This window comes from Emys orbicularis, chromosome 2, assembly GCF_028017835.1.
Source record: "Emys orbicularis isolate rEmyOrb1 chromosome 2, rEmyOrb1.hap1, whole genome shotgun sequence".
NCBI classification, from domain to species: Eukaryota; Metazoa; Chordata; order Testudines; family Emydidae; genus Emys; species Emys orbicularis.
In genome coordinates, this window is record NC_088684.1 from 115,293,081 (window position 1) to 115,318,866 (window position 25,786).

The following is a 25,786-nucleotide window of genomic DNA, read 5'->3' on the forward strand; positions in this document are numbered from 1 at the left end:
ACTGCATCATCTTTTTATGACAAAGTATCAGTTGGGAAGAAAAAAATTAACTGAAAAATGAATTAGTATTTGAAGACATTCACAATAATCCAAAAAGGACACATTGACACGTGTGTGTTAAAAAAGCAGATTCAAAGCCAAAATACTTAAATGAACACTGTCAAGGTTTATATACCTATATTTTGACTTGTGTTCTCTCCTATGTTTGGAAAGTCCATGTAGCTCTCCATATTTTCCACAAACAAAAATAAGTGTTTTTGAAGAACAAAGTTATTAATATCAGCAGCCTACCAATTATGAATAATAATTGATAAACCAATGTATATGGACGAAATAATGGTAAAATCAGATTTTAATTTATTGTATTTTGAAGTAGTGAGCAAAGTAATTTTTAAGTAACCATTGTGACAGTGTCCTTTTGATAGTGCTGCAAGTACTACTGTTTCAGCAGGCCTGGAATAATCTTGGACATCATGACAGCAACATCTTTGGTGCATAAGCCGTCTCTCTCTATGCATACATTTATTCAACTGTTGTAAAGTACTCCATTGAAGCAGGATATGAATGATTCCCTCTTTCCTCACACAGACCTTCTTGGCCCTTCTGAATTCTGCACTCATGTAATATTTTAAAATTTCTATTCACTTTGAAACATTTTATATGTGCATTTTACATGCACATCACCACTGTTCCTTTTAAAGAAGAAAACACAAGTCTACTGAAAGCTAAATATCTGAAAACTCCACATATCTAATTATCCCAAAGATAAAATGTGTTCAGAAATGAGGAAGTACATGCATTACACTACTATCCGAGTTTTGATACTGATGGACCGGATCTTAACATTAAACTTACCATTTTTGTTCAGCAGAATACCGGCACAATCATGTACCACACACAAAATATTTCTTAAAATCCCTTTCAATTTTCTTTATTGTTTCTTTATTTGTTTTTTTATTCTCTTTCAGAGCCTAGATTAGGCCATGTTTTAAACATCAGATGTTTCAGAATTAAAGACTGGTTCTGGTTTTTAAATATCATTAAAAAAAAGATTTAATTGCAACAAGTAACTTCTCTGACATCACACTGGAAACAACTTATTTCCTTGAAGATAAACAGCAAGTACCTTTTTCAGAAGGGTTAATGAATACCTACATTTCAAACAAAATAATGTATGAATAAAGAAATAATTTAAATTTCATTTCTCAATTCACATAATAGATTGTACTTAGTTTGCCTTACTCTCAGTCTGCTTGATGATTTGGGACTGATAAAATACTAAGTATGTAGAAATAAAACCATTAAATCTCTTTTCTATACGTGGTGAACCTCACAGAATTGCTTCACTAAAGATCTCCTACATATAGTGCTAACCACATTAATTTTATGAATAGAGCTGCTGCAGTCCTATATCCCAGTAATACTCATGTACAGTTCAAAAACCAAGTAGTTACTTCATATGCTGAATGGGGTAACACTCAGCACTGAGTAGGTTTCAGTTAAACAAATGCAAGTACCTTACTAGTTTACCTGAATTAATGTGGAATATATTCACAGCACTCATCTTCAAATGTTCACACTATCAATAGTCAAAAAATTAAACTTCAAGTTTGGCACACGTACCGATTCTTCAGAAATGTCCCTGTATTTCAACATTGTTAAGAACAATGATCTCATCAAGTGTTAACCTGATTGGCAGTTCTTCAAGGTGCTTTATCTCACAGCTTCACATCCATTAATTGCACCTTCCCTGTGACTGAGGCACATAAGGTGCAGAGCAGTAGTACAACAGTGTGGACACTAGAGGGCAGTCCTTTCCCTCTTAACTGAACTAGATTTGAAGTACAGGTCCCATATGCTTCCTGTTGCACTAATCCATGTCCACCAGCCACTGAAGCCACTTTCAGGGAGCTTCTCTGCAGACAAAAGGTTTCCTTATATCAACTGACTATTTTCACATAAGTCTCAAAGTGTAGCAAGAATTCTTGAAAATGAGATAATCAATGTCAGTACTGTCTGTCCAACTCCAAATACCAGTGCTTCCAAAGGAGCCATGTTCTTCCCTGCTACTCTGTAAATTCCAGCTACTGCTGCACCTAGAATCACAAGAAAAAACATGTGAAATTATTACACGAACGAAAGATCAAAGCGGAGGTTTAAGATGATTAATATCAGGTCTCAACATATTCTATTACCAAACCTGTTATCAAACTATTACTGCAGAATTATTAACGCCAATTTGCTGTACTTCTCTTGCTGTTATGATCGGCATTAAGTATAGTTTCCCAGCTGAACTGCATTTTTTAAAAACCTAGGAAATTACATACACACAAATGTTCCTAACTTTCAAATACACACACGTATACATCTATTTTATGTATTTATTTTTGTAATTTGTTAAGTTTTGCAGTTTCCCCAGACATTTTCACACTATTTATCTCTGTTTCTCTGTTCTTTACTAGTGTAAAGAAGCCTTGCAAAATTGCCAAGAAAATTTAGCAGCTGATACAGTCTACTTGCATCCCCTTACAACAATGCTTATAATGAAGAAAATAAGATTTATTCACTCCATCAAAAACATTTGAATTTTGCAAAGCTCATGTACAGTAAAATATTTATATCACCCAACAATGTTCTACATTTCAACTGGGTTCCCCCAAAACTATTTTGAGACTACACTCAATTTCATTATAGCAAGTCAGTATCATTCTGACTTACCAGTGTTAAAATCTTTAAGAGTTGTATTAGAGGTACATAAAAAAAAGCATAATACTAGTAAATGTTGCATTATCACCCTGCAGAATATATGAAAAAAATGTAAATTTAATGTTCTATTGCAGTGTTTCTCAAACTGGGGCCGCCGCTTGTGTAGGGAAAGCCCCTGGTGGACCAATGGGGGCTGCTGGAAGCGGCGTGGGCCGAGGAATGCACTGGCCGAGCTTCCAGCAGCTCCCATTCGCCTGGAGCAGCGAACCGCGGCCAGTGGGAGCCGCGATCGGCCGGACCTGCGGACGGGGCAGGTAAACAAACCTGCCCGGCCCGCCAGGGGCTTTCCCTACACAAGCGGCAGCCCCAGTTTGAGAAACACTGTTCGATACAATGTTGAATAGCGAGGAAAGAGTTTTTCTTGCACTACTGTGTGTGGGCTTTCATCAAAAGTCTGTCTAGTGCCAAGAGGCCAGGATAGGTTCTGGGTAAACTAAAAAATAGAATACTGTACTGTAAATTAACAAGACTGCTGCTAGTAACTCCTTCCCACCAGCTTCCTCATGCTAAATATCACATCACATGGGCAGTACGTGATGTTTCACAAATCAAGGTCAAAGAATAAAATCATGCTGTCTTATTCACGAGTGATGAAAAGTGAGTAAAAGTGACATTATTAGCAGTGAACAACAGTTGGGAATAACATCCACTGCTATACCAGTGATGAAGCTATGAAGTCCTGCTTACTGTACCTTTGCAATCTATCAGCGGTTGTAAGAAGATTGTAAGAGCCTACAATAGTTTTGTTAAGAGCAACTAATTTTTTTCATTTGATATCCCATGTGCTAGCGTGATTTGGATCACACTAATCCATTTTCATTGCACCTTATTTTCCATGCCTACAGAAAACATATGGAGGGCATCACATCCTATTTCAGCATTAGAAAAAGTTTCTTAGAGGAATAAAAGGTTGGTGGAATGGTACACATTTAGTATGGAAAATTTACATGCACTTTATTACAGTTAAGTACTTAAAGATCACAAGGAAAAGATAAACAACCTATTCAGGCTCCAGAATGTAGGGAGAACATATGAATACTATTTGACGTTAATGAAGATAGGTTTAGTTTAAACATGAAAAGAGCGCTTTGTAGTGTCAATGTATGATGGGATGGTCTGCCAAAGTAAACAGAAGCAAGGAATATTAACTTTAAGGAAAAACACTACTTTGAACTGATTCTCAGCAAGTACATCAGGCTCAACATGTCTAACTATGTATCTAATTTGGTGCCTTCCAAAAACAGAAAATCTTGTTTTCATATCGACCATAGTGCATGCCGCTATTCCAAATGACAAAGTACTATGGTCAAAACAATACATTCCATGTAGGTATTTGCTGGGGTTGGTTAGGTAAAAAGGGATTTTTTTAATTCTCAAAAAAACTATTCTGTGCTGCCATCTACAGTATCGCACCAGAAATACCACGCTTATATTATTTCAACCACCTGGCACAAACTCTTTCCTAAATGTTTCTTGCCTATTCACGGTCAAAATCAAACAGATTCTTTAGACAGAGCCCTTCTTCCTGAATTGGAGACAATTTATGTTGGTGAATGCAGCCCAAACTGAAATCCAGCTGCTTGGTTTTAACAAACAGCATTCCTAAAAAATGGACTCAAATTCTAGTCTCTTAATAGTTGGGACAGAGATTGAAGAGCTCTGGAAAGGCTTGCAATATTTAGGTGAAAAAATAGTCATTGCTGTAAAGCTCTCAAAATTTAGTAGTTTGAGAGACTTTTAATCTATTCTTGTCAAATTGCAAATTAGGGTGTGTCAAGCAATTTTCATTTTATAAACACAGCACAATTAGAATGGAGCCAAAAAACACACTGGTTGAAGTTTGCCAACATAATAAATAGAAAAGTGGCAGCAAATAAGTAGGGGAGAGAAGAGAGAAAATAACATCTGAGGAATATATGTATCCAAAATTCCTGCATCTAGAACACTGTGGCAAGAAGAAAGATATGCATGACATTGTCCAATGCTGTTTAATCAATATCTTACAGCTTCTTGTCTGCAAATATTAAATTCCATTAGACAACTTGCACGCTCTGTCAATATTTAGGTGTAGCGCATTTAACAAAATGTTCCTTCTCCTGGCACAGAGATTCCAAACTTCCAGCCAATTAGTGGGACAGGATTTCCCATTTGTCAAATTACAATTTCTTTATTTAAATAAGCTACTCTGCATTTCCCAAAAACACAACAGATGCAGGAGACGTGAAATGTAAAATGGAGACTCAAGTTGGTCTTGTCACCTGGAAATAATGACTTAAATTTAACCTACCTGAAATACAATACTAAACAGGAAAAGGAGGGAATACCTCAATTCACATCACAATTTGAAATGCAGTAAACTATTAAGAAGGGAAAAAAATCATTTCATGGCCATAGCTGATCTTAACAAGTTTACTACAGCCTGCTGTGCTGGTTAAGCAGTGTTCTCTGCCACTTGCCAAAACAGACAACACCTGCTAATAAAATTATTTTGCTCCTCTAGTATCGTGATTAGCAGCTAGTGATGCAGAGTTCTAAGCCAGGCCTTGAAAATGATGCACTGAAAGATCGAGGAGTTCAGCACGTTCAGAAAACAGGGATTATGCATTATTTACACAAAAACAAATTTTGCCTACTTGTTACCCATTTTTTCCACAAGACAGAACTGCCAGACAATCAACTGGGTTGCTCCTCCTTTTATGCATAAAGGAAGTGAATCAGTTCCAATAAAAAAAACAGAACGTCTTTAAGTTCCAACCCCAGTACCACATCTCTCCAGCTTCAACTATTGCAGTACATTAAAAAACACCTTAGGTAAGTGTGACTCACAGTAAGGGCCATCTAGATTTTTTTTTTTTTTAAAAAAAAAAGGCAATTCTGGATTGGGAAGTAAACTGCAATGAAAATACCCTTTAAGGCATGGGAATCTAAAGGCTTGCAATAATTATGGTAACTAGTAACTTCCTGAATGGGGTGGCAGACATCTATCAGGAATCACTGCCAGTATATGGACAGAGTGTGTACAGTTTATGTGACTTTATTCTTTCGCTTTTACTGGACAGCAAAGTTAGACAGAAGGTCATCCTGAAACATCCCATTCTTGCCTGAGACAGGGAGTATGCTGAGGAAAGAGAATGTTTTAAAAGTAGGGCTGTCAAACGATTAAAAATTAATTGCCATTAATCACAATTTTAATTGAACTGCTAAATGGTAACAGAATACCAATTTAAATTTCTTATAAATATTTTTGGATGTTTTTCTACATTTTCAAATATATTGATTTCAATTACAACGCAGAATACGAAGTGTAGAGTGCTCACTTTAATATTATTTGTATTACAACTATTTGCACTGTAAAAAAGAAACAACAGATAGTGCCATATAAAAGTCGAAGCATGATGGAGCATGCAAATATTTAGCGTATCTGGCACATATATTCCTTGCAATGCCAGCTGCAAAAGTGCCATGCGAATGCCTTTTATCACTTTCAGGTGACATTGTAAACAAGAAGTAGGCAGCATTATCTGCTGTAAATGTAAACAAACTTTAGCAATTGGCTAAGAAAGTAGGACTGGGTGGACTTGTAGGCTCTAACGTTTTACACTGTTTTGTTTTTGAGTGCAGTTATGAAAAAAATAATTCTACATTTGTAAATTGCACTTTCACAATAAAGAGTTTGCACTACAGTACTTGTATGAGGTAAACTGAAAAATACTATTTCTTTTATCTTTTTTACAGTGCAAATATTTGTAGTCAAAAACAATATGAAGTGAGCACTGTACACTTTGTATTCTGTGTTGTAATTTAAATCAATGTATTTGAAAATGTAGAAAAACATCCAAAATATTTATCAGAAATTTAAAGTGTTGTTATTAACAGTGCAATTAAAACTGGATTAATTGTGATAATTTTTTTTAATTGAGTTAATTTGTTTTGAGTTAATCGCTTGAGTTAACGGCGATTAATTGACAGCCCTATTTAAAAGGCTTGTACTTTTACAATTGTTTGAATATTGACTGTCAAGAACAAAACTATGTTGCTGAAGCTGTTACAGAGTACCAGGGAATGTGATAAAGCCAGAAACATCACTCTTGTTCTCTTACCTGATTTCCTGACCAATCCTTGAAGGGAGTGAAATGGGAAAAAAGGAATAGGGATGACATTTTGCCTATAGCTGAGGTAGGGAGTTAATGGCCTTGGTTTTGTGGTCCCTACACCTTAACAAGAACCTTTTGATTTCAGTTTATCCAGTTTGCAAAGAGATCTAGATCTAATTTAGCTCATCCCATTGATGATACTGATGACTCCTTGATTGAGATTACTCCCGTAGTCTATTGTGGTTCTGTTCTACCAATTGACCTTTAGTGTTAGAAAATTCCTTATATGGGCATTGTTTTAATGAATGAAACAAGTTTCTGCCCCTTTACTTTTTTGGGCTTTACTCCAACTCTTAGGCTTTGTCTGCATGATATGTCATACCAGTATAACTAAATCAATTTAGAAACAGATTTAGTCAAGTTGGTGCAACCTCCTTGTGTAAACTCTTATTTTGCTTAAAGAGTAGCTTTTTGATTCAGCTTAAATTGGTAAGTAATTGACTTAAGCTAAATGAATAATGCAGTCAAACCAAAATAGGAGGTTCACATAAAGGGGTTGCACCAATTTAACAATCATTTCTGAACTGTTTTAGTTATACCCAGGCAATTCTCACATAGACAAGACAAGGCCTTAGTTACTCATTTGGGTCCAATGATTGAGTGATGAGTGAGTGGAGAGGTTTTTTCTTTAGAAGAGAGGATTTCCCACGTTGTCAGAAAAATGCTTGTCTGTTTAGTCTGTTTCTGATTGCTCAGAGGTCTAACTCCTTCAGGGCAATTGTTTCCTGTCAGAGCATATATTGGTTCAAAGCAGGGATCCAAGACATTGAGGTTATTGGTGGCCTAACCACCAGGGGAGTAGGAAGTAGGACAAGACCAGCAGAGCCACTGTGGCAAGCCAAATGCAGAGGAAACCATTGTGAGACTAAGGCTTTGTCTACACTACTCAGCTTTTAGCGACACGGCCGTGACGCTAAAAGTCTGGCAGTGTAAATGCTGTCTGTCAGCACTTTTGCCGACAAAATACTTCCACTCCCTACGGGCGGGGTTTGCGTTGTCGACAGGAGAGCGCTCCTGCCAACGAGCTGTTTACACTGCTACTTGCTGCGACAAAACTTTTATCTTTCGGGGGGAGAGGGGGGCTTTTTTAAGCACCTGTGAATGACAAAAGTTTTGTCGTTCAATTGGCAGTGTAGACAAAGCCTAAGAATACATGATTTCCTCCCAATAACTAGAAACACTCATCACAGAACCTCAGGAGACTGGGGAGCTGTCACTTCCAGTCTCAGTAAAGAAGAATGGAATGACACCCTTCCCAGAACAGAGGTCTCCCCATGGTTTCCAAATATGAGGACACAGAGATTTGAGGAGTCCTCTGACAGTTCTGTACTGCCTTTATCTTCACACAGTAGAAGGAGCAACCAAGTTGACATTCTCATAGGAAAAACTACATGATTAAGGTAACAAATTTGTATGAACAGTTACCAGAATAGCTAAGAAATAATGCTCTTTTGAAAATCAGATGTAAAACTATATGTAAAAAACAAAATAGACTTACTGGTTATCATTGCTCCAGATACAGAACCCAGAAATCCAATGCTGACCACAATGACAGAGATTAGTCTCCCCTGCCTATGCCTCTGCAGCATCACAAACATTAACACTCCCACAGCACCATGGACAAAGAGAGAGGAGAAGAGAGCCCATAGGAAAACCCAGTACCACATCTCTGAAAAGAAAGCAGTCAAATAAAAGTTAATACTCTGATGTGTTAATTATAAAGCAAGACGTTTAGAAATACTGTATTTTTTAAGAAAAACACTGATTTCTGTCTTCAGAAGATATCAATCTGAAGACAGTGATATGTGCTCAAGACACTGTACCTATTTGGCCGACCATCTTAAAGAAACACCCCCAAGTATATCCAAAAATTCCAAGTAAAGTTTGGGTCCACCTTCATCAGAAGTGTATCTCTGAAGCAACCAGTTTCCCTTGAGCTGTTTTTAAAACCAAATTTCATTGTACTTTCACACTAATATACAGTATCTACTGTAGAACTATTCAACTGTCACATGCAAACAAGCTTATCAAAAATATTTAACAAGGAAGCTTAAAAAGGTGCAAAGATTAGTGATTTAAAGGGGGAAAATAAGATGAAGGCTAGCACCCTAGCTACCCATAAACTTAAATGGAGAGTTCTGACGAACAAATTAACCCCAAAGGAGCTGAATTTTAACTACTGTAGAACCTTGGAACCTCGGGAATGGAGGTTGGCCGGAACTCTGAAATGTTCCGTAGCTCTGAAGAAAAGGTTACGGACTTCAGCCATATGGGGGGGGGGGGAAGGGGGTTGGGTCTGCAACCGCAAAGGGGCGGGGGGGGGGGGTGTCAGGGCTCCGGGTGGGCGGGGCTTCTGCCCTGGGGGAGAAGCAGGGCTCAGCACTTTAGACCTGTGGGCGGGAGGGGTGCTGGGGATCAGGGCTTCAGCCCCACGGGGGGGGCTGGGGCTCAGGGCTCACCACGGTTCTGCTCCCGGCTTCAGTGGGGGTTGGGGGTGTCAGGGCTCGGGGTTTTAGCTACGGGGGTAGCGCTGGGGCTGAAACTGGTGCTCCCCTCATGGATAAAGCCCTGAGCCGCGGTGCCCCCTACGGGGCTGAAGCCCCAAGCCACAGCACCCTCCGTGAGGCTGAACTGGGATCAGAGCCATGGAGCTGAAGCCCTGAGCCCTGGTGCTCCTAAGAGTCAGAAGCCCCTCCCCCCGGACTCCTCACCACCACCCCCCCATGGCTGCAACCACAAACCCCATGGCTGAAGCCCTGAGCCTGGGGGCTAAAGCCCCGAGGCAGTACAGTATTTGCTTTTTTGTTTTGGTCTGCGCTACTGCCTGATTGAGGACTTTTAGTTCCACAGGGTGTCCAGTTGACCGATAAGTCCATAACTCTGGCGTTCATATCTTTGAGGTTCTACTGTACCTAAGTAAAAAACCTAATGTTTACAAAGAGCCAAGTTACAAATGATTTTTATATTTCTAGTTGCTTATTTACAATTAGTCAACAATGTCAGTCTAGTAATTTCTACTACTTCTTCAAAAATATGCCTACATTATGTTGTCACAGCTAGGTAACCACTAAAACTGAAGTTCTTAATGATGTAATACGTGTGCTTGAAGACAAACAGGTCCCCTTCTTAAATGTCAGACAAATGTTACTACTACTTTGAAAGTAAAGGAGCAGTAAGAATCATTGAAGGTACATGGGAATGGGAGAACTACTAACAAATCAGAAAGACCACAGAATAAGGTGCAAGAGTCGATAGCATCCACTGTTTTGGAAGAAGAAACTGTTCTGCTCTTGATATGCATGCACCCCATGTGCTCAGGTTTGGATTCTTTTGGCCAACAGTGTCTGCTGAGTATGGACATGCACTCCATGTGTCCTCATACCTCCCACCCAAGAGCATAAAGATCCAGGCAATCCCAACCACCTCTCAGTTCCTTCGCCAATATAGACTCCATGTGTTAAAGGACTCTGTAGTAGCAGGGAAGAAGAGCTGGTCATAAAATATATATGGACATCTCGAAGAACCACAATTACCATAAGGTCTGAGCGTGGAGATGGTCAAGGTGAATTCCCCCATACTAGACTGGAAACATCTCATCTGTGCACTGGATGGCTATAGAGGAAATAAGGGTAAACTCTGCATACTTCTGGAAGATCTGTCCACCAATTTAATCCAATTTAAACATGATGGGACATGGGGGTTAGTGGGATCTGCACTCATGTCTAGATGTCTGTTGAGCGGATATACAGACGTCAGCCACTCTTGCAAGCATTGAAAGTGAAGTCTGGCACGCAGAGTTACGAAAGTGTGAGAGGCCATGTGCCCTAGGAGACTGAGGCAAACTACTGATGTCCGAGGTTGGGCTTGTAACTGATTGACCAGACTTACTATGCAGTTGAATCTCAACTGAGGCAGATAAGTCATTGCTGTGGTGGAGTCCAGTAATGCCTCTATAAACTCTATTGTTTGGGTAGGAATTAAAACCAACTTCTCCTTGTTGACTGACTCAGAGGGAAGCAAAACGCTGGAGTATCCGATAATGGACAAAGTCACATGCTGAGGAGATCTCTCCCAAATGAACCAGGCTGTCTAGGTAAGGAAAAACTTGGTTAGCTTGTTTTCTCAGGTATGCTGCCACTACCACCAGGCATTTGATAAGAGTTTCTCTCTGTCTGCTGTAACTTTGAACCTAAGGCTAGAGGGGGTTCCTCTGGGTCTTTAAATCTAATTACCCTGTAAAGTTATTTTCCATCCTGATTTTACAGAGATGATTTTTACCTTTTCTTTTTAATAAATCCTACTTTTAAGAACCTGACTGATTTTTCCACTGTCCCAAAGGCCCAGGGGTTGGGTCTTTGATCACTTTGTAACCAATTGGTTAGGATATTATTCTCAAGCCTTCCCAGGAAAAGGGGGTAGGAGCTTGGGGGGATTATTCTCAAGCCTGCCCGGGAAAGGAGGGGTAGGGGCTTGGGAGATATTTGGGGAAAGGCAGAGCTCCAAGTGTCTCTCCCTAAATGTTTGTTTAACTCGCTTGGTGGTTCTGCATACCTTTTAACCTAAGCTGGTAGAAATAAGCTTAGGGGGACTTTCATGCGGATCCCCAAATGACCTTAAGGCAAGACCTGAATACCAGTTCTGTGGATCCACAGAGGGAATTATAGAGAACACTGTGATCATTCTTAAGACGAACATGTGGATGAAGATGTTCAGCTGTTGCGGTTGAGTGTCAAACCCCTTTCTTCTTAGGTATTCAAAAGTAATGGTAATAAAACCTGTTTCCCCTGTAATCTTGAGGTACTTCAACTGCTCCAAGACATAGGGCAAGTCTACACTACAAAATGAAGTTGACTTAAGTTATGTGGCTGTACAGCCATCACAGTAATTAAACTGGTTTGGCATGTCCACACTAGATCCTTCTGTCAGTGGTATGCGTCCTCACTAGGAGTGTTTGTTTGCACCGATTTAACTCAAAGTGTGGGGCATTGTAGGGTACTGACAGCTGGAACAGTCAACACAGTGTCTACACTAACGTGACGTAGTTAGGTCAATGCAGACCCAAGCGCTACGTTGCTTGTGGAGATGGAGTTATTAAGTTGGTGTAGTGGGTGACTTACAGCAGCAGGAGCAATACTGTAGTATAGACACTTATGTTGACCTAACCGTAGTGTAAGACCAGCTTTAGAAATTATTTCACTTCTTGATGTAGTGTGCTCTAGTGAGAAAGGTCCCTGAATATGGATGGGGAAGGGATATGTGAGGTGAGAGAGTCTGGAATTGAATGGAGTACCCCACCTCTACAATCTCCTTTACCTATCAGTCCATAGTTAAGAGATGAAAAACTGTTCTTAAATTGAAGGGGGTGGGGGAGGGGAAGAGAGAATTCTTTAGGGAGTTATGTGGCTCCTAACTGAAGAGTCAAATCTGCTGTTTTGAAAATGATGCTGCATAAGCAGCTGAAGAAGAGGCCGCCGATGGTCTTCTCCTCTGCAATCTGTCTCTTTTCGGATGCTTCAGACAGTCTCTGATGCAAGAAGCCTGGCTGTCTGATAGCGCTGAGGCCTAATCTGCCTTCGCCTGAGTGCTGATATATACACATTTACAAAGACCTCAGTTTTGCCCTAGAATCTTTTAAGGAGCATAGGGCCTTGCCAGACTTGTGACTAAACAATACAACATCGCTCAACGAGTAGGTCCTCAATTGCCACTTGAACTTCTTTAGATATTCCAGAAGATTATAACAAAGATCTCGTTGTGGCTATCAAGACAGCTATGGACTTTGCTGCTGTGTCTTATACAGTGCAGCTTGAAGAAATGTGTGTACCACCAGCATTCCTTCAGATGCAGGAGATTAGAATTCTCCCTAACTCTCCAGAGGAAGTTTATGTAAAAATTTATCAGCACTATCCCAACTTAAATAATTGTATTTCACTAATAAAACATGGTAATTGGCAATCCTCGTTTGTAAACTGGATGAGTAGTTTTTTTAGTCCCAAAAAGTCCAGCTTTTTTGGTTCCTTGACATGGGGCGTGGCCTTAGGTGGTCACTGTTGTTTTGCCCATTCATGCGCCATTATCACTATCCAGTAAGCCAGGCACAGGTTGAGTGTAAAATTGTTCAAACCCTCCTGATAGGAATAGATCTTTCCTCTCTAGGCACTCAGGTGTAGGTGCCAGAGATACAGTTGTCTGACATAGTAAGTTGGCTGTTGTGATGCTGCCAGGTCTAGTGCCAACTCCTGCCAAGGTTGCAGGCATTAACTAAGAACCAACAAACTGATAGCTGGAGACCAGACCAGTTCACTTATGTGTTAGTGTTGCTCAAAATAGGTATTAGTCTTATAACAATATATATACTCTATAGAATGTTTGCAGGTTGCTGCATGTGTTAATCTCATTTATAATGTCTTTATTACATGCTATAAGAAAATATGAAAGTTTTGCTTTGTAACTTTGAAAATGTTCACTCTAAACTTGTGAATGCAAATCGGAAGAGTGTTCCCCCACCCATCCACAAGGGCAATCAAAATCAGATAGGCCATCAAGGAACATCGCAATATAAAGGATTGGTGAATGGCCATATCATACCTTGGAAATGCTACATGTAAGGAAGTTCATCTTATGGACTTGGAGGCTGAATGAAAGAAATAAAACAAAGACACAGGAATATTTTCCATCTCTTTGCTGTTTGAACTCTCACAGGGCCAAGACTAATTGAAGCTGGATACACCAAGGGTTACCCCTGGGTCTGCCCTGAAAGACATTTTGAATTGACAGATCACTACAACTCTGTCACTCTTAGGATTTAGATTGCAACTTATTTGTGTGTATATGTTTGCTTGCTTCAAGCCGTAAATAACATTTCTTTTTCCTAGGTTACGTCTACACTGCATCTGAGATCGATCCACTGGCGGTCGATTTAGCAGGTCTAGTGAAAACCCACCAAATCGACAGCAGATTGCTCTCCAGTCGACCCCTGTAACCTTACTCTTCTTGTCAGGGGTAGAGAAGTCGACAGGAGAATTTCTCCTGTCGACCCCCCGCGGTAACTCGACCTAAGATACTTCGACTCCAGCTACATTATTCACGTAGCTGGAGGTGCGTAGCATAGGTCAACTTACCGCAGTAGCGTAGACATAGCCCTAATTAATAAATCTTTGAAGTTACTTTATTAGAGGATTGGCTATAGGCGGTCGTCTCTGGTGTAAGATCTAGGGTACCCACTGATCTGGGGCAAGTGATTGGTTTCTTGGATCTTGAAGCAACCTGATTATTTTGTGATTTTTGGTGTAAGTGAAGATTTATCACTAAGTCCAGCTTGCCTGAGCGGCAAGATAGACTAGAGTGGCCCAGGGACAGGGTGGATAAAAATCAATGATTTTAAAAAAAAAAAAAAATCAGATTTTTTAATTTAAATCAAAAAGCATTTTATCAAATAAAAAAAAATCTGAGGAAAAACCTATCTAAAGATAGTTTTAATTAAGATACCTTCGAGCTATAATGTATCTCATCATGGAATAGGGATTATAAATTCTAATTCTATAGTATGAGACAATATATCAGGAGTAGGCAACCTACGGCACGCGTGCCGAAGGCAGCACGTGAGCTGATTTTCAGTGGCACTCACACTGCCTGGGTCCTGGCCACTGGTCCAGGGGGCTCCGCATTTTAATTTAATTTTAAATGAAGCTTCTTAAACATTTTAAAAACCTTATTTACTTTACATACAACAATAGTTTAGTTAGACTTATAGAAAGAGACCTTCTAAAAATGTTAAAATGTATTACTGGCACGCGAAACCTTAAATTAGAGTGAATAAAGACGACTCGGCACACCACTTCTGAAAGGTTGCCGACCCCTGCAATATATTCATGTAATGTTTAAGAAAAGTTTTGTAAATGAGTTCCAATAGTTCATGGATTAGGGACCCAATCTTATTGTGTTCCAGGGGCTTCTGTATAGAAAGATTAACCTAAATAATCTATCTACCCAATAGGACTCAGTGCTCAGTCTAGAACAGGGATGGGCAAACTACGGCCTGTGGGCCGGATCAGGCCCCTCAGGGCTTTGGATCCGGCCCGCGGGATTGCCCCCCATGGCACCGCGGGCCCGGCGCCGCTCTCAGAAGCGGCCGGCACCCCTTTCCTGCGGCCCCCAGGCGGGGGGGCAGAGGGCTCCGTGTGTTGCCTTTGCCTCCAGGCACTGCCCCCCGCAGCTCCCATTGGCCAGGAATGGGGAACTGCAGCCAATGGGAGCTTCAGGGAAGGTACCTGGAGGCATGGTAAGGGCAGCGCGCGCAGAGCCCTCCGCCCCGACTCCCCCAGGGGCCGCAGCACTTCCTGGAGCGCTGTGGCATGGGGCCAGGTCAGGCATGCAGGGAGCCTGCCCTGCCCCGGTGTGCGCTGCTGCCACCCCAGAGCCGCTGTAGGTAAGAGGCGCCGGGCTGGAGCCTGAAACACTCCTGCACCCCGCCCCCCAACTCCATGCCCTAAGCCTCCTGCCTGCACCTTACACCCCTGCTGCACCCCAACCCCCTGCCCTGAGCCCCCTGCTGCACCCCACACCCCTCCTGCACCCCAACCCTCCGCCCTCAGCCCCTTCTGCACTCTGCACCCCAACCCCCTGCCTTGAGCCCCTTCATACACGCCACACCCCTCCTCTGCCCCAATCCCTTGCACTGAGCCCCTTCCTGCATACCGCACCCCCTCCCGCACCCCAACCCCCTGCCCCGGCACTGCATACAATTTCCCCACCCAGATGTGGCCCTCGGCCCAAAAAGTTTGCCCACCCCTGGTCTAGAAGATACCATAAGAGATGCTTAGTTTTGCAGTTCATAAACTGTGGATTATTGTCTCCAGAGATAACATGCGTGTTAAAAGCAAAAATGTTTTTAAATACATAAATAAATATATAGAGGTGAGAAATAACAGACCTCAACCCTATTGTCCCTCTGCAAATTTGTGTACACAGAGTTAATCCCTTACCTCTCTCTAAAAGTGCTAAGTTTCAAAAAGTTCAATGAATAGAAGATTGTTGGGGGCGGAATAGATCTGGACAAGAAGAAGTCTGGAGATAAATGTGAGAAGGTAGGGACAGGCAGTAGAAACAAAAGTGAAACTGTTTGAGCAACATATTCCAGAAGTCTTGAGGTCTTTCTGAGTGTAGTCTTCATTGATTTGAGATCTACCATACCATTCTCTCACTAGAAGGGAAAACCTATAATGGCAGCAGGCCGTAAAGAGACCCAGTTTGGGAATATTTTAATGAAGTTCCTGTACCTGTGGGTAAGAGAGGCATGTGTGAAAAATGCAAACAGTGCAACAAAGAAATGCCAGGCCTGGTTGCCCGAATGAAACAACATCATGAGAAGTGTTTCTTCTCAGGAGGAATCACAGAATCACAAAATATCAGGGTTGGAAGGGACCGCAGGAGATCATCTAGTCCAACCCCCTGCTCAAAGCAGGACCAATCCCCAGACAGATTTTTGCCCCAGATCCCTATAATGGCCCCCTGAAGGATTGAACTCACAACCCTGGGTTTAGCAGGCCAATGCTCAAACCACTAAGCTCTCTCTCCCCCCCAAAGGAGGCTTAGGGCAGGGAGTTGGAGGACGGGGTGCAGGAGGGCTTCTGCTGCGCTGAAGATGATGAAAGGAACATGTCTGAACATGCAGGATCTTCAGGTTGGTAAACTTTTTTATTTCATAATTCTTTTTTAAGGACTGCCTGTCTTCCTTCTGGACTATTCTTGAATTCTCATGTTTGAGCAAAAAATATAGTTGTTACTCTATGGTACTATCATTTTAGATGCAGTTGTGATAAAAAATAAATAGCTGAAATAGGCAGAGCTTGCTTTTACAATTTCACCTTTAAAGTAGTATTGAGTGTCAGTGAATGCAATGAGTAATACTAAATGAGTAGTATGGTAATAATAAATAACTGCATTGACTTATTTTGTTTAGGAGAATCCATCCTCAACATACAGGATTCTGAAGACTACCCACCTTCAAGATCACCATCATTTTCTATAGTTTCAGAGTTATCTGCCAATGATAGTGTTTCAGTCACATCATGTATGTCACATAGCAACAGTATATCACCTGAAGCAAAAAAACTAATCTAAAAAGTTTTCAAAATAAATCACTTCAAAAATGTTGTGTCTACCTTCTAAAAATGAAATCACATCTATCTCTGAGTTGTGAAGAATATATATTAAAGTTATAACAACCAACAAGAACGCCCTTTTATGTAGAAATCCATGATTAAATTGAGTCTTCCTGACTAGTGATTTAAATCAAATCCACCCTGCCCAGGGAACTGTCTGTGACTCCATGGTGAGAGTGTTACATTTGTCATTGGCTTGATGAACTCTAATGATAGAACATACCACCAGTTTGGGGTGACTGCCTTCTTTTTGACAGTCTGCCCTGAGGTAGGCACTTACGGCCATGAGCCACTCCAGACAGCGTGACAGCTGGCTCAAGCATGTTCTCATTTATTGGCATCACAAGATGTCCTGGAGGAGTAATATGCAACCTGTCAAGGAATTTATGAGATTTCCCCTGGAAAGCTTCCATTGGACTCTTGTGTCTGCCATGCAACAGAACAGCTCTTGAAAAGTCTGCATCGGGCTGCAAGTTAGTGAAAGTGGGAACAAAGTCTCATCACATGACAAAGAAGAGATAGGAGCAAAAACATTGTGCTCCTCAGCCTATGGATCCTTTTCTTAAGTCTTGCTCCCGTGACTATTCAGTTGGAAGGACTGCTGGTTGGGCCACCTGCAATGCTCCCCATGTTTTGATGGACAGAGACACCTCATTCTTGCTGAAACTGTAGATGCGGACTTCCTGGCTGGCTGTAAGACCCATGGCACCCAGTAGGGACGGTGGTGCTGATATAGGTATGCCTGAGGACAGGGGTTCTCAAACTGGGGGTCGGGACCCCTCAGGGGGTCGCAAGGTTATTACATGGGGGGGGTCGCGAGCTGTCAACCTCCACCCCAAATCCTGCTTTGCCTCCAGCATTTATAGTGGTGTTAAATATATAAAAAAGTGTTTTTAATTTATAAGGGGGGGGTCACACTCAGAGGCTTGCTATGTGAAAGGGGTCACCAGTAAAAAAGTTTGAGAGCCACTGCCTTAGGAGGCTAGGGGATGGGTACCGTGGGGTCATGTCCCTTTTAAGCTTCTAGGCCTAGGGTATGTGCTCTAGTCTCCCTTCTCTAAAAGACAGGGATCAAATGGCCTAGGACTTTGGGGAATATGTTGATGACATCTCCCTGCTGCTATCTGAGCCAGAGGAAGAGAAAGAATACTCTCTTCTCCCTCTAAAGGTGAAGTAGTGTTAGCTGGAGTGTCAGGTAAGAGCTTATTCTGAACCCTAATAGTAGCACTGATGGGCTGAGCACTGATCTGGGGTAGTGGTCAGTACCACAAGTGGAATTTTTACCATGACCTACGAGTCCAAGACTCATTTGAAATGTCACCATAGGTTTTGATCTTAGGTCACTTCTCAACGAGAGAGACAGGAACCTGTCCTCTGGGAGGCAGGCTCTTGATGTTCAGGAATCAATCAGCTCCAATGAACCCTATCATCTTTTGTAGTTCACCAGGAGACCTAGTTGAGAGAACAGAGAAAGGACATACACTAACACTGTTCAAGTCTCCTTTTGGGATTGCCTCAGATCAGCCAATCATCCAAGTATGGGTAGCCCTGGATGCCCTGCCTCCTTAAATGTGCTGCCACCACAGACAGCCATTTAGTAAATACTCTGTGTTGTGGAGAATCCAAAGGGCAGCTCTCTATATTAGTAATGGTAGGGCCCCACTGTGAATCTTGGATATTTTCTGTGGACTAGATAGATGGCTATATGGAAATATACATCCTGCAAGTCAAGAGCCACAAACTAGTCTTGAGGTTGAAAAGACAGAAAGATGGATGCAAGTGCTACCATTCTGACATGGCATATGCATTTGCTGAGTCTCCTCAGATCTAGGATAGGACAAAAACCTCTCTTCTTGAGAATGAAGAAACACCTTGAGTAGAAGACTTTTCCCTTCAATTCTGGTGGAACCTCTATTATGGCTTCTAGATGAAGTAACAAGGCTACTTCTGTATGTAACAAGCTCTCATGGGAAGGGTCCTTGAAATCGGTTGGAGAAAGAGGGTGGGTAGTAGGTAAAGAATGGAATGGAGTAGCATGGGCAGTGATCTCCAATCCATATGTGAAATGTCATGGTAGATGACATGCAGTGGAATAAGGTGAGGAAACTTCCAAAGGTGATGCTCTCTAGACTGCATCCAAAGTGGTTCCCAATGGTACCATCAAATTGCTGACACGTCGTGGGAGGGGTGCATTGCTGAGGAAGGCTGGCATCCTCTGCTCTATCTTCCTGGCATGTTCACTTCTTGGTCTGATATTCAGGCTGCCTAGGATGGTAAGATAGTGTCTACTGTCTTGAATAGGGCTGAGGGCAATATGGCTTGCAGTATGGTGGTGGGGTGTAAATCCACAAAGAGCAGAGGTAGAACTGAGTCCTTGAATGAGCAGACAGGCAGTGCTCTGCACTCATTGAACAGGCCTAAGCCCTCAAAGGGCAAATCCTCAATCATGGCCTTGGCTTCTCTAAAGATGCCTGGAGCCAAGAGACTTGGTACATTGTAACCATAGTGGCCATAGGTGTCTGAGGCATCCATTGCTGCCTGTAGGGCTGTCTTGGCCACTAATTTGACTACCTTAACTGTCTTTAAAGTTTCCTCTCTGCTGTCATGCTGGAGCTTTGTGCCAAAGGAAGTCACCCTGTCCTGTGTTAGAAAGTCATAACTGAGCAATAAGGCCTTAACAGTTAGCCACACACAACTATAAGAAAGCAGACTGTATAACTTTTTATCCCCAAAAGGTCAAAGCCTTCTGCGGCTCTTGGCCCCCGGGGACATTTACTCAATTTTGACTTTTCTTATACTTCAGACACAATTAAGGAGCACAGATTGGGGTGACCAAAGAAGTACTCAAATCCCATGAGAGGTACCTGTTACCTCTCCTCAGTTTGTTTTGCAGCGGACATTATGGCGGTTGGTATCTGCCACAGGGCCTTGGCCAGGTCAAGCAGTCCCTCACTAACATGGAAGGCATCCTGCTTGGACTCAAAATTAACAAGATTTTAAAATAGCTTGAAGAATATGCTGTTTTGAAAGGCTTTGAAAACAGACTCCAGCCAAAACTTTGAGCATCTAAAGTTATACATCTAAGTAATTGGCCTGATTTTCCACAGGTGCTGAGTGCTCACAGCAAGTTCAGTACACAGCATCTTGGAGGGGTGGAAGACTTATTTAGCTGCCTATGTTTTAGGTATCTACGTTCAGAAATTTTGATTTAGCTGGTTTGCCTGTAGTTGATTGGTTGGTCATATTCGTTCAAGATCAAGTACAGTAATGGAAGATTAGGAAGAAACACAAAGATACTGCCAACTGAAATCCAGTCAGGTTTTTTTGTTTGTTTTTCGTTTAAATAGACAGGCTGTGGGGTGGAGGTAGGAGAAAGAACTGGGAAAGATATATAATCACTAGAAAAGAACACTTCTCTCCAAGACATAGAATTGAAACCAGGCGTCCCAAAACTCAATATTCTTCCGTTGTCAGCAAATATTTGTGAAACCCGCTGGCAAAATGTGTCTCATCCCTCTCTAGTGCCTGATCCACCTATTCAGCCTACTACTGGCTACCAGTTCGTTAGCTCAAGTGGTCTGTACTGGGGATGAAAAGATCCAAACCCTACTGATGACTCAAGTTGGGTTCAATATAGCTCCATGTGATTAAAAAAAAAATCTCTTTAAAATTAAAACATTACATAAAAAAGAACTACATTGAAAAAATGCAAAGATTACAAAGTCCAACACCCAAAAGTTAGGAAATACCAGGAGGTTGCTAATGAAATCCCCTTGTTCTTATGAATTATGACAGTCTATTATACAATCACATACAAATTTTTCCACAAGACCACTGTCTCATTCAGTGCACAGCATTGATGGGGCTCTGGAAATAGCTTAGGGTTGGGTAATGAATGAGGCTGTCATGTGTAGAATCCCTACCTCATTTGTTGCAGAAGTTAGATGGTGTGTAATGAATAAAGCAGGGGGTTGCAGGAAGAGGAAAGCAAAGTCTCATGTTTAAGAAAGCTGAAAGCCACCCTAGAGAATTAGATTCTATCTCTGCCACTGCCACAGAGATTCTGTGTGATGTTAGTGAAGTCACTTAAACCAAATGTCTTCAGTTGGCCTCTAGCTGTGTTTTTCTTTTTCTGGGTGCCCATGAGATACCTGGGACCAGATCTGCATAAGTGTGAGCACTCACAACTACAACTGAAGTCAACTAGAACTGGGCTTTGAACAAATAATATGCTTTAAAAATGGCTATAACATGCTAAGTTTTCTGGGGGGAAAAAAACAGGTTCTAGGTGTCTCAAACTGGGCACCCAAAATTTGTGGATACTTGACAATTTTGGCCTTCATCTTTCTAGGCCCTCAGTAAAATTGATATAACACCACCTAGTCTCACAGGTGTCTTGTGTAGATAAATTCATTAATGTTTGTGAAGCACTCATACTACAGCAGCTAATTAGAAAATACCCAGGATAAAATTCATAATTTTGTATTCAATCCAGGGTTTGAATAGGGTGCAGTAAATAAACCTGAGGCCATACACTAGATGAGTATAGAAGAAATATTAAAGACTCCTCGCTCATTGAATGAGGCAAGGCTTCTGCAGAAAAACTAGTATTTAATCATGTAATTACAGACTATCATAACGCATATGCTCAAGAGGGCCGAATACTGGTTGTACAGGCAAACTGAATCCTGGCATTTCGTAGAAGTGCTTCACTTTGCAACTTTAACATAGTGGCTTTTTCTTTTCTTTTTTATGTAATTGTATGATAGTGTTATTCTTCTGGCAATAACCTATTACTCCACAAAGGCACATAAAAATTCCTCACACGAAGACAATATAATGTCTAAAAGAAGAGGAGCCTGGAACATAAGCCATACTAGATTTTAAAAAAAACAACCACATATACTGACAGATGCTAGCAAGCAGCAGTCTGTTAGGCAGAAAGAGATGTGGCCATGACATGTAGCAATAAATATATCCATGCTCTGCAAGGCAACATTTTTGCTCAGTTAGCAGGGCTCTTCAAAGTGCCCAACTGGTTTTGAAGTGAAGGTGGTTTTCTATTTTCTGCACAATGCTAATAATCGTTAGGCCTGATTTTCAGCGATGCCAAGTAACACTAGCTCTCAAAATTCAAGAATTGAAAGTGCTCAACACTTCTAAAAATCATGCATTTTTAAAAGGAAACAGTGTCCAGAGTAAACTGTGGAGACTAAAGTTGAGATTAACATAACATACTCTGACTTTAGAACCTGTAATCACTCACTCTACAGCAAGAATTTTTCAAGTTCCCTCTCTAAGCAGGGATGTAGAAAAAGAGAATGAGGTATAGTGCAGGGATGGGGAAAACAAAACTAACTCAGATGCATGAAGCTTAAATCCTTGGAATATGCAACAACAGGGAAACATGCAGAAAAGGTACATAACAGTTACATGGGGTAGTGGAAATAAATGCTGCAGAGTTTCCTTGAGTACAGAGGTAATCTTTAAACAGAATACATTTTAATATAGCCTAAAAATTCAGTCAAACTGTTCAGCAAACCTTCACTTTGCTTATATAAACTTTACAGTTTTATACATAACCATTACAAGGTCAATTTGTTCATCTAACTATGATAGGCCTCTTGATGACAAAAACCAGTTTGATTCCTGAAGTCAACACGTAAGGGTCTTCTTTAATACATTCCTGGGGCTACATTTCTTTGTAGATATCTTTAAAAATGTCTTCCCTCACTCCATCCAAGAAATCTCTTCTTACACACTGTACATGTCAAAGGTAGAATGAAATGCTTTACACTCAGTTGAGTTCAAAAATTCTCATAAATGCAGCAGGAGAACAAATGAAGTAATAGTTAGCAAGCAGACCACTCATTCATTCATCCACCTTTCTCTCTGTATGGAGTGTCACTGTACCCAACTCTCTGTAAAGCAATTTATTCTACCTCTGTCAAATATTTTGAGGGAAGGTTTGTTTTTTATATATAAAGCTTATTTTATTTTATTCTTTTATTTTACAAAAAAAAAAATCAGTTATAAGTCTCACTAACATTAGCTGTTGAGTACTATTTAAAATAAAATGAAAATAATGTTTAAGCTCCTAAATACATATCCATGTAAGTCACAGTTTTTATAAAGAGCGAACACAAAACTATGCCATATTATGCTATGAAAGTCACTCATTGTCAGCAATAGGTGTCAGCAACAGATAAAGCAGAACGTGTTTTAATTGCAATTGTAATTAAGGAAAAAGTGTATTCCACACACCTTTAGAAACTGTCCGACCCATTTCTGACACCAATTGGTAGAATATACAAGTTTTAATTTTTTACTATTCATTAAAGTGAAGAGAGCTCCAGTTCTAAAAATAAATTACACAGCCCTTCGCTAAATTCCATATAAGCAAACACGATCACCCTCATTACTTACTACTCAGCAATAAGCTCAGATTCACAAAGACTAAGTGAATGGAGTGGATACAGTAAAACAGAACACAAATTTCTGGAAGACTATCAACTTTCTCCTGCATCACTTACATTTGGTAATATACTCTGGGGTTTTTAGCATCCAGTCTTCAAAGGTTAGAAACTACATGCTGTGGTGGTGCTGTATAACTATTTAGCTTTCTTCCAAATCCTCTCCAGACTTGATGCACATTGGGCATCAAGTAGACACTGGGCCCCACACCAACAAACTGAGGGAAAGCACAGTTTTAAGGAGGATTGGAGGAAAAAACACCACAATAAACAGCAACCCCTCTACAGCCTTTGTATGCTGAATGATTAATACAAGAATCTACTTTGTTGTGTGATGGAAAGGTATGAAAAACCCCTTAGCATTAATGATGAAACTTTAAGAGGAAATCTGCCACAGAAGTGTCTATCACACTCTGGCATCCTTTTCCCTTAAAGGCAGCTAGGAATCTAGGATTTAAATTTTAATAAAATATAGTTAACTTTCCAATAGTTATGTTTGCATATATTCAGTGTATTTTTATTACTATTACTACTACATGTATTCAGGCTTCCCAGGCTTGAAAAATTTACTTTATGCCCAGTACTCCAAGGGAAAAAAAACCTACTAGTCAAGTTGAAAGTCCTGTTACCCTTCCCTCCAAAGTCATGCCCCCTATGATTTAGAGAGACAATAGAAATATATTTATTATATACTGTGTTTTATTGTCAACTTTTCAATTTGCTGCATTTAAAAATGTTAAGTCTGTCTCTTCCTTCTATTATGACTTCTACTTCCTCGCTTTATTCAACTTTCTTATTTTCCAATGATAGATTGTGGTGTATTGCCAAAAGCAAATGAATTTTTCAAGCCTTGAATGCTTATTATGATAATAAAATCTCAACATTTAAAAGAAAAGACATCTAGCAACTCCAGCCACAACTACATCAATGGAAAAGACAGGGTGACGGGGAAGAGGAGCAGACAATTTATTTCAAAACCAGATTACTAATATTAATCTCTCAATGCCGGGTAATACGTTGTACAGCAGAAATCCAGACCCCTTTTACTTCAGCACTCCCTCTTAGTCCAATCACACTTGTATAGTAAGTACTTGCTCAATAAGAGCTCCACCACTACAAAACTTCTGCCTATCAACACAACCAACAATCAATTGATGTGCTCTACATCCCATGCAATCCAGGTGACTGTGCTCTTCAGTGTCAAAGAAAAATTAGTGGGCAGAGTCGAGTAGGATGCAAAAGTCCAGAGTTTATTGAGACAGTTCTCCTCCCCCCCCCCCGCTTCCCCCCCCACAGGGGTTCCTTGCAACAGTTTTATTAGTATAGACCTCCCAGTAGTCTTCCTTGTAGTAAAGCAAAGAAAGAGTCCCCCCAAAAAACTACATAGTACTGGGCCAGGCTCACTTTCCTCCAGATGACTCTGGCAGTCAGCAGTCTCTGCACAGGCCCTTTCCTTGGGGAGCAGAGATAGGAGGTCTATTCTCCCTAGTCCGCCAGCTATTGGGCTGTCCTCTTCCCTTTTTAATTGCCCCTTCATGCCCTGGCAGCAAGCCCAGGTGTAGCGGCTTAACGGGCCCACCACAACTCATCAGCCTTCTCTGGCTCACTGTGGGGTTGCCAGCCCCCATCATCACACCTGGCCCCTTTTTGTCACCAGTCCCCAGAGAGGAAAGAAACAAGTCACTGTCAGCCCTCGCTGACCACAAGCGGAGGCAAAAGTGAGAGCCCCCTGGGCCCTGCTAGTGATGTGGGACCCCACCGACACTTACGGGGGCTCTGCCTTTAACAGGATCCCCGCTCTTATCCCATTTCGGAGTCACCCCCGCCCCACGGGCCCGGCTCAGGCTAGAGCAATGTGCACGGGCACCCCGCGCCGGGTAGGGGGGGGCTGGTTACCGGTGAGGCTCCGCAGCACGGTGCCGTGCGCCCACAGACTCAGCACTTGCTGCACCGACAGGTTGATCATGGAGTTGTCTCCCGCTTCCGCCTTCATCTTCCCCGGGGGTCTCTCCGCCTCCTCCGCTGCTCCTCGGCCGCTAGGGGCTGGCGGCGGCCGGGTCGCGGTGACGGGCGGGAGGCCGGGCTCCTTCCGCGCCCAGGCGGCTGCTGCGGGCCGAAGGGGAGGGCGGTGAGGGGGCGGCTACGGAGAGGGGGCCGGGGCGGCTGGACTCCAAGGCGGCAGCAGCCTCCCCGCGGCGGGGGAGACATTGAGGACGGAGACGGGGCGTGG

The 25,786-nt window shown here is 41.6% G+C and overlaps 1 protein-coding gene across 1 annotated transcript; it reads right to left on the reverse strand.

Annotated features, from left to right (window-relative positions):
• Positions 1–1,910: 1,910 nt before the first annotated feature.
• On the reverse strand, positions 1,911–25,549 carry TMEM170B (transmembrane protein 170B). The gene is made up of 3 exons (XM_065400189.1): positions 25,453–25,549; positions 8,419–8,589; positions 1,911–2,096 (listed from the first exon to the last, which is right to left on the reverse strand). Exons 1-3 carry the CDS (start codon positions 25,547–25,549, stop codon positions 1,966–1,968), a joined length of 399 nt encoding a protein of 132 aa, XP_065256261.1. The 3' UTR covers positions 1,911–1,965.
• Between the last annotated feature and the right edge of the window lie 237 nt (positions 25,550–25,786).

Bases quoted from the DNA above. Each gene is read 5' to 3' on its own strand.
- TMEM170B (XM_065400189.1), bottom strand. From the start codon at position 25,549: ATGAAGGCGGAAGCGGGAGACAACTCCATGATCAACCTGTCGGTGCAG. The intron at 8,590-25,452 runs GTAACCAGCCCC...CTTTCTTTTCAG, and splicing joins CGTGCTGCGGAGCCTCACCG to AGATGTGGTACTGGGTTTTC. The intron at 2,097-8,418 runs GTAAGTCTATTT...TTGTGATTCTAG, and splicing joins ATCTGGAGCAATGATAACCA to GTGCAGCAGTAGCTGGAATT.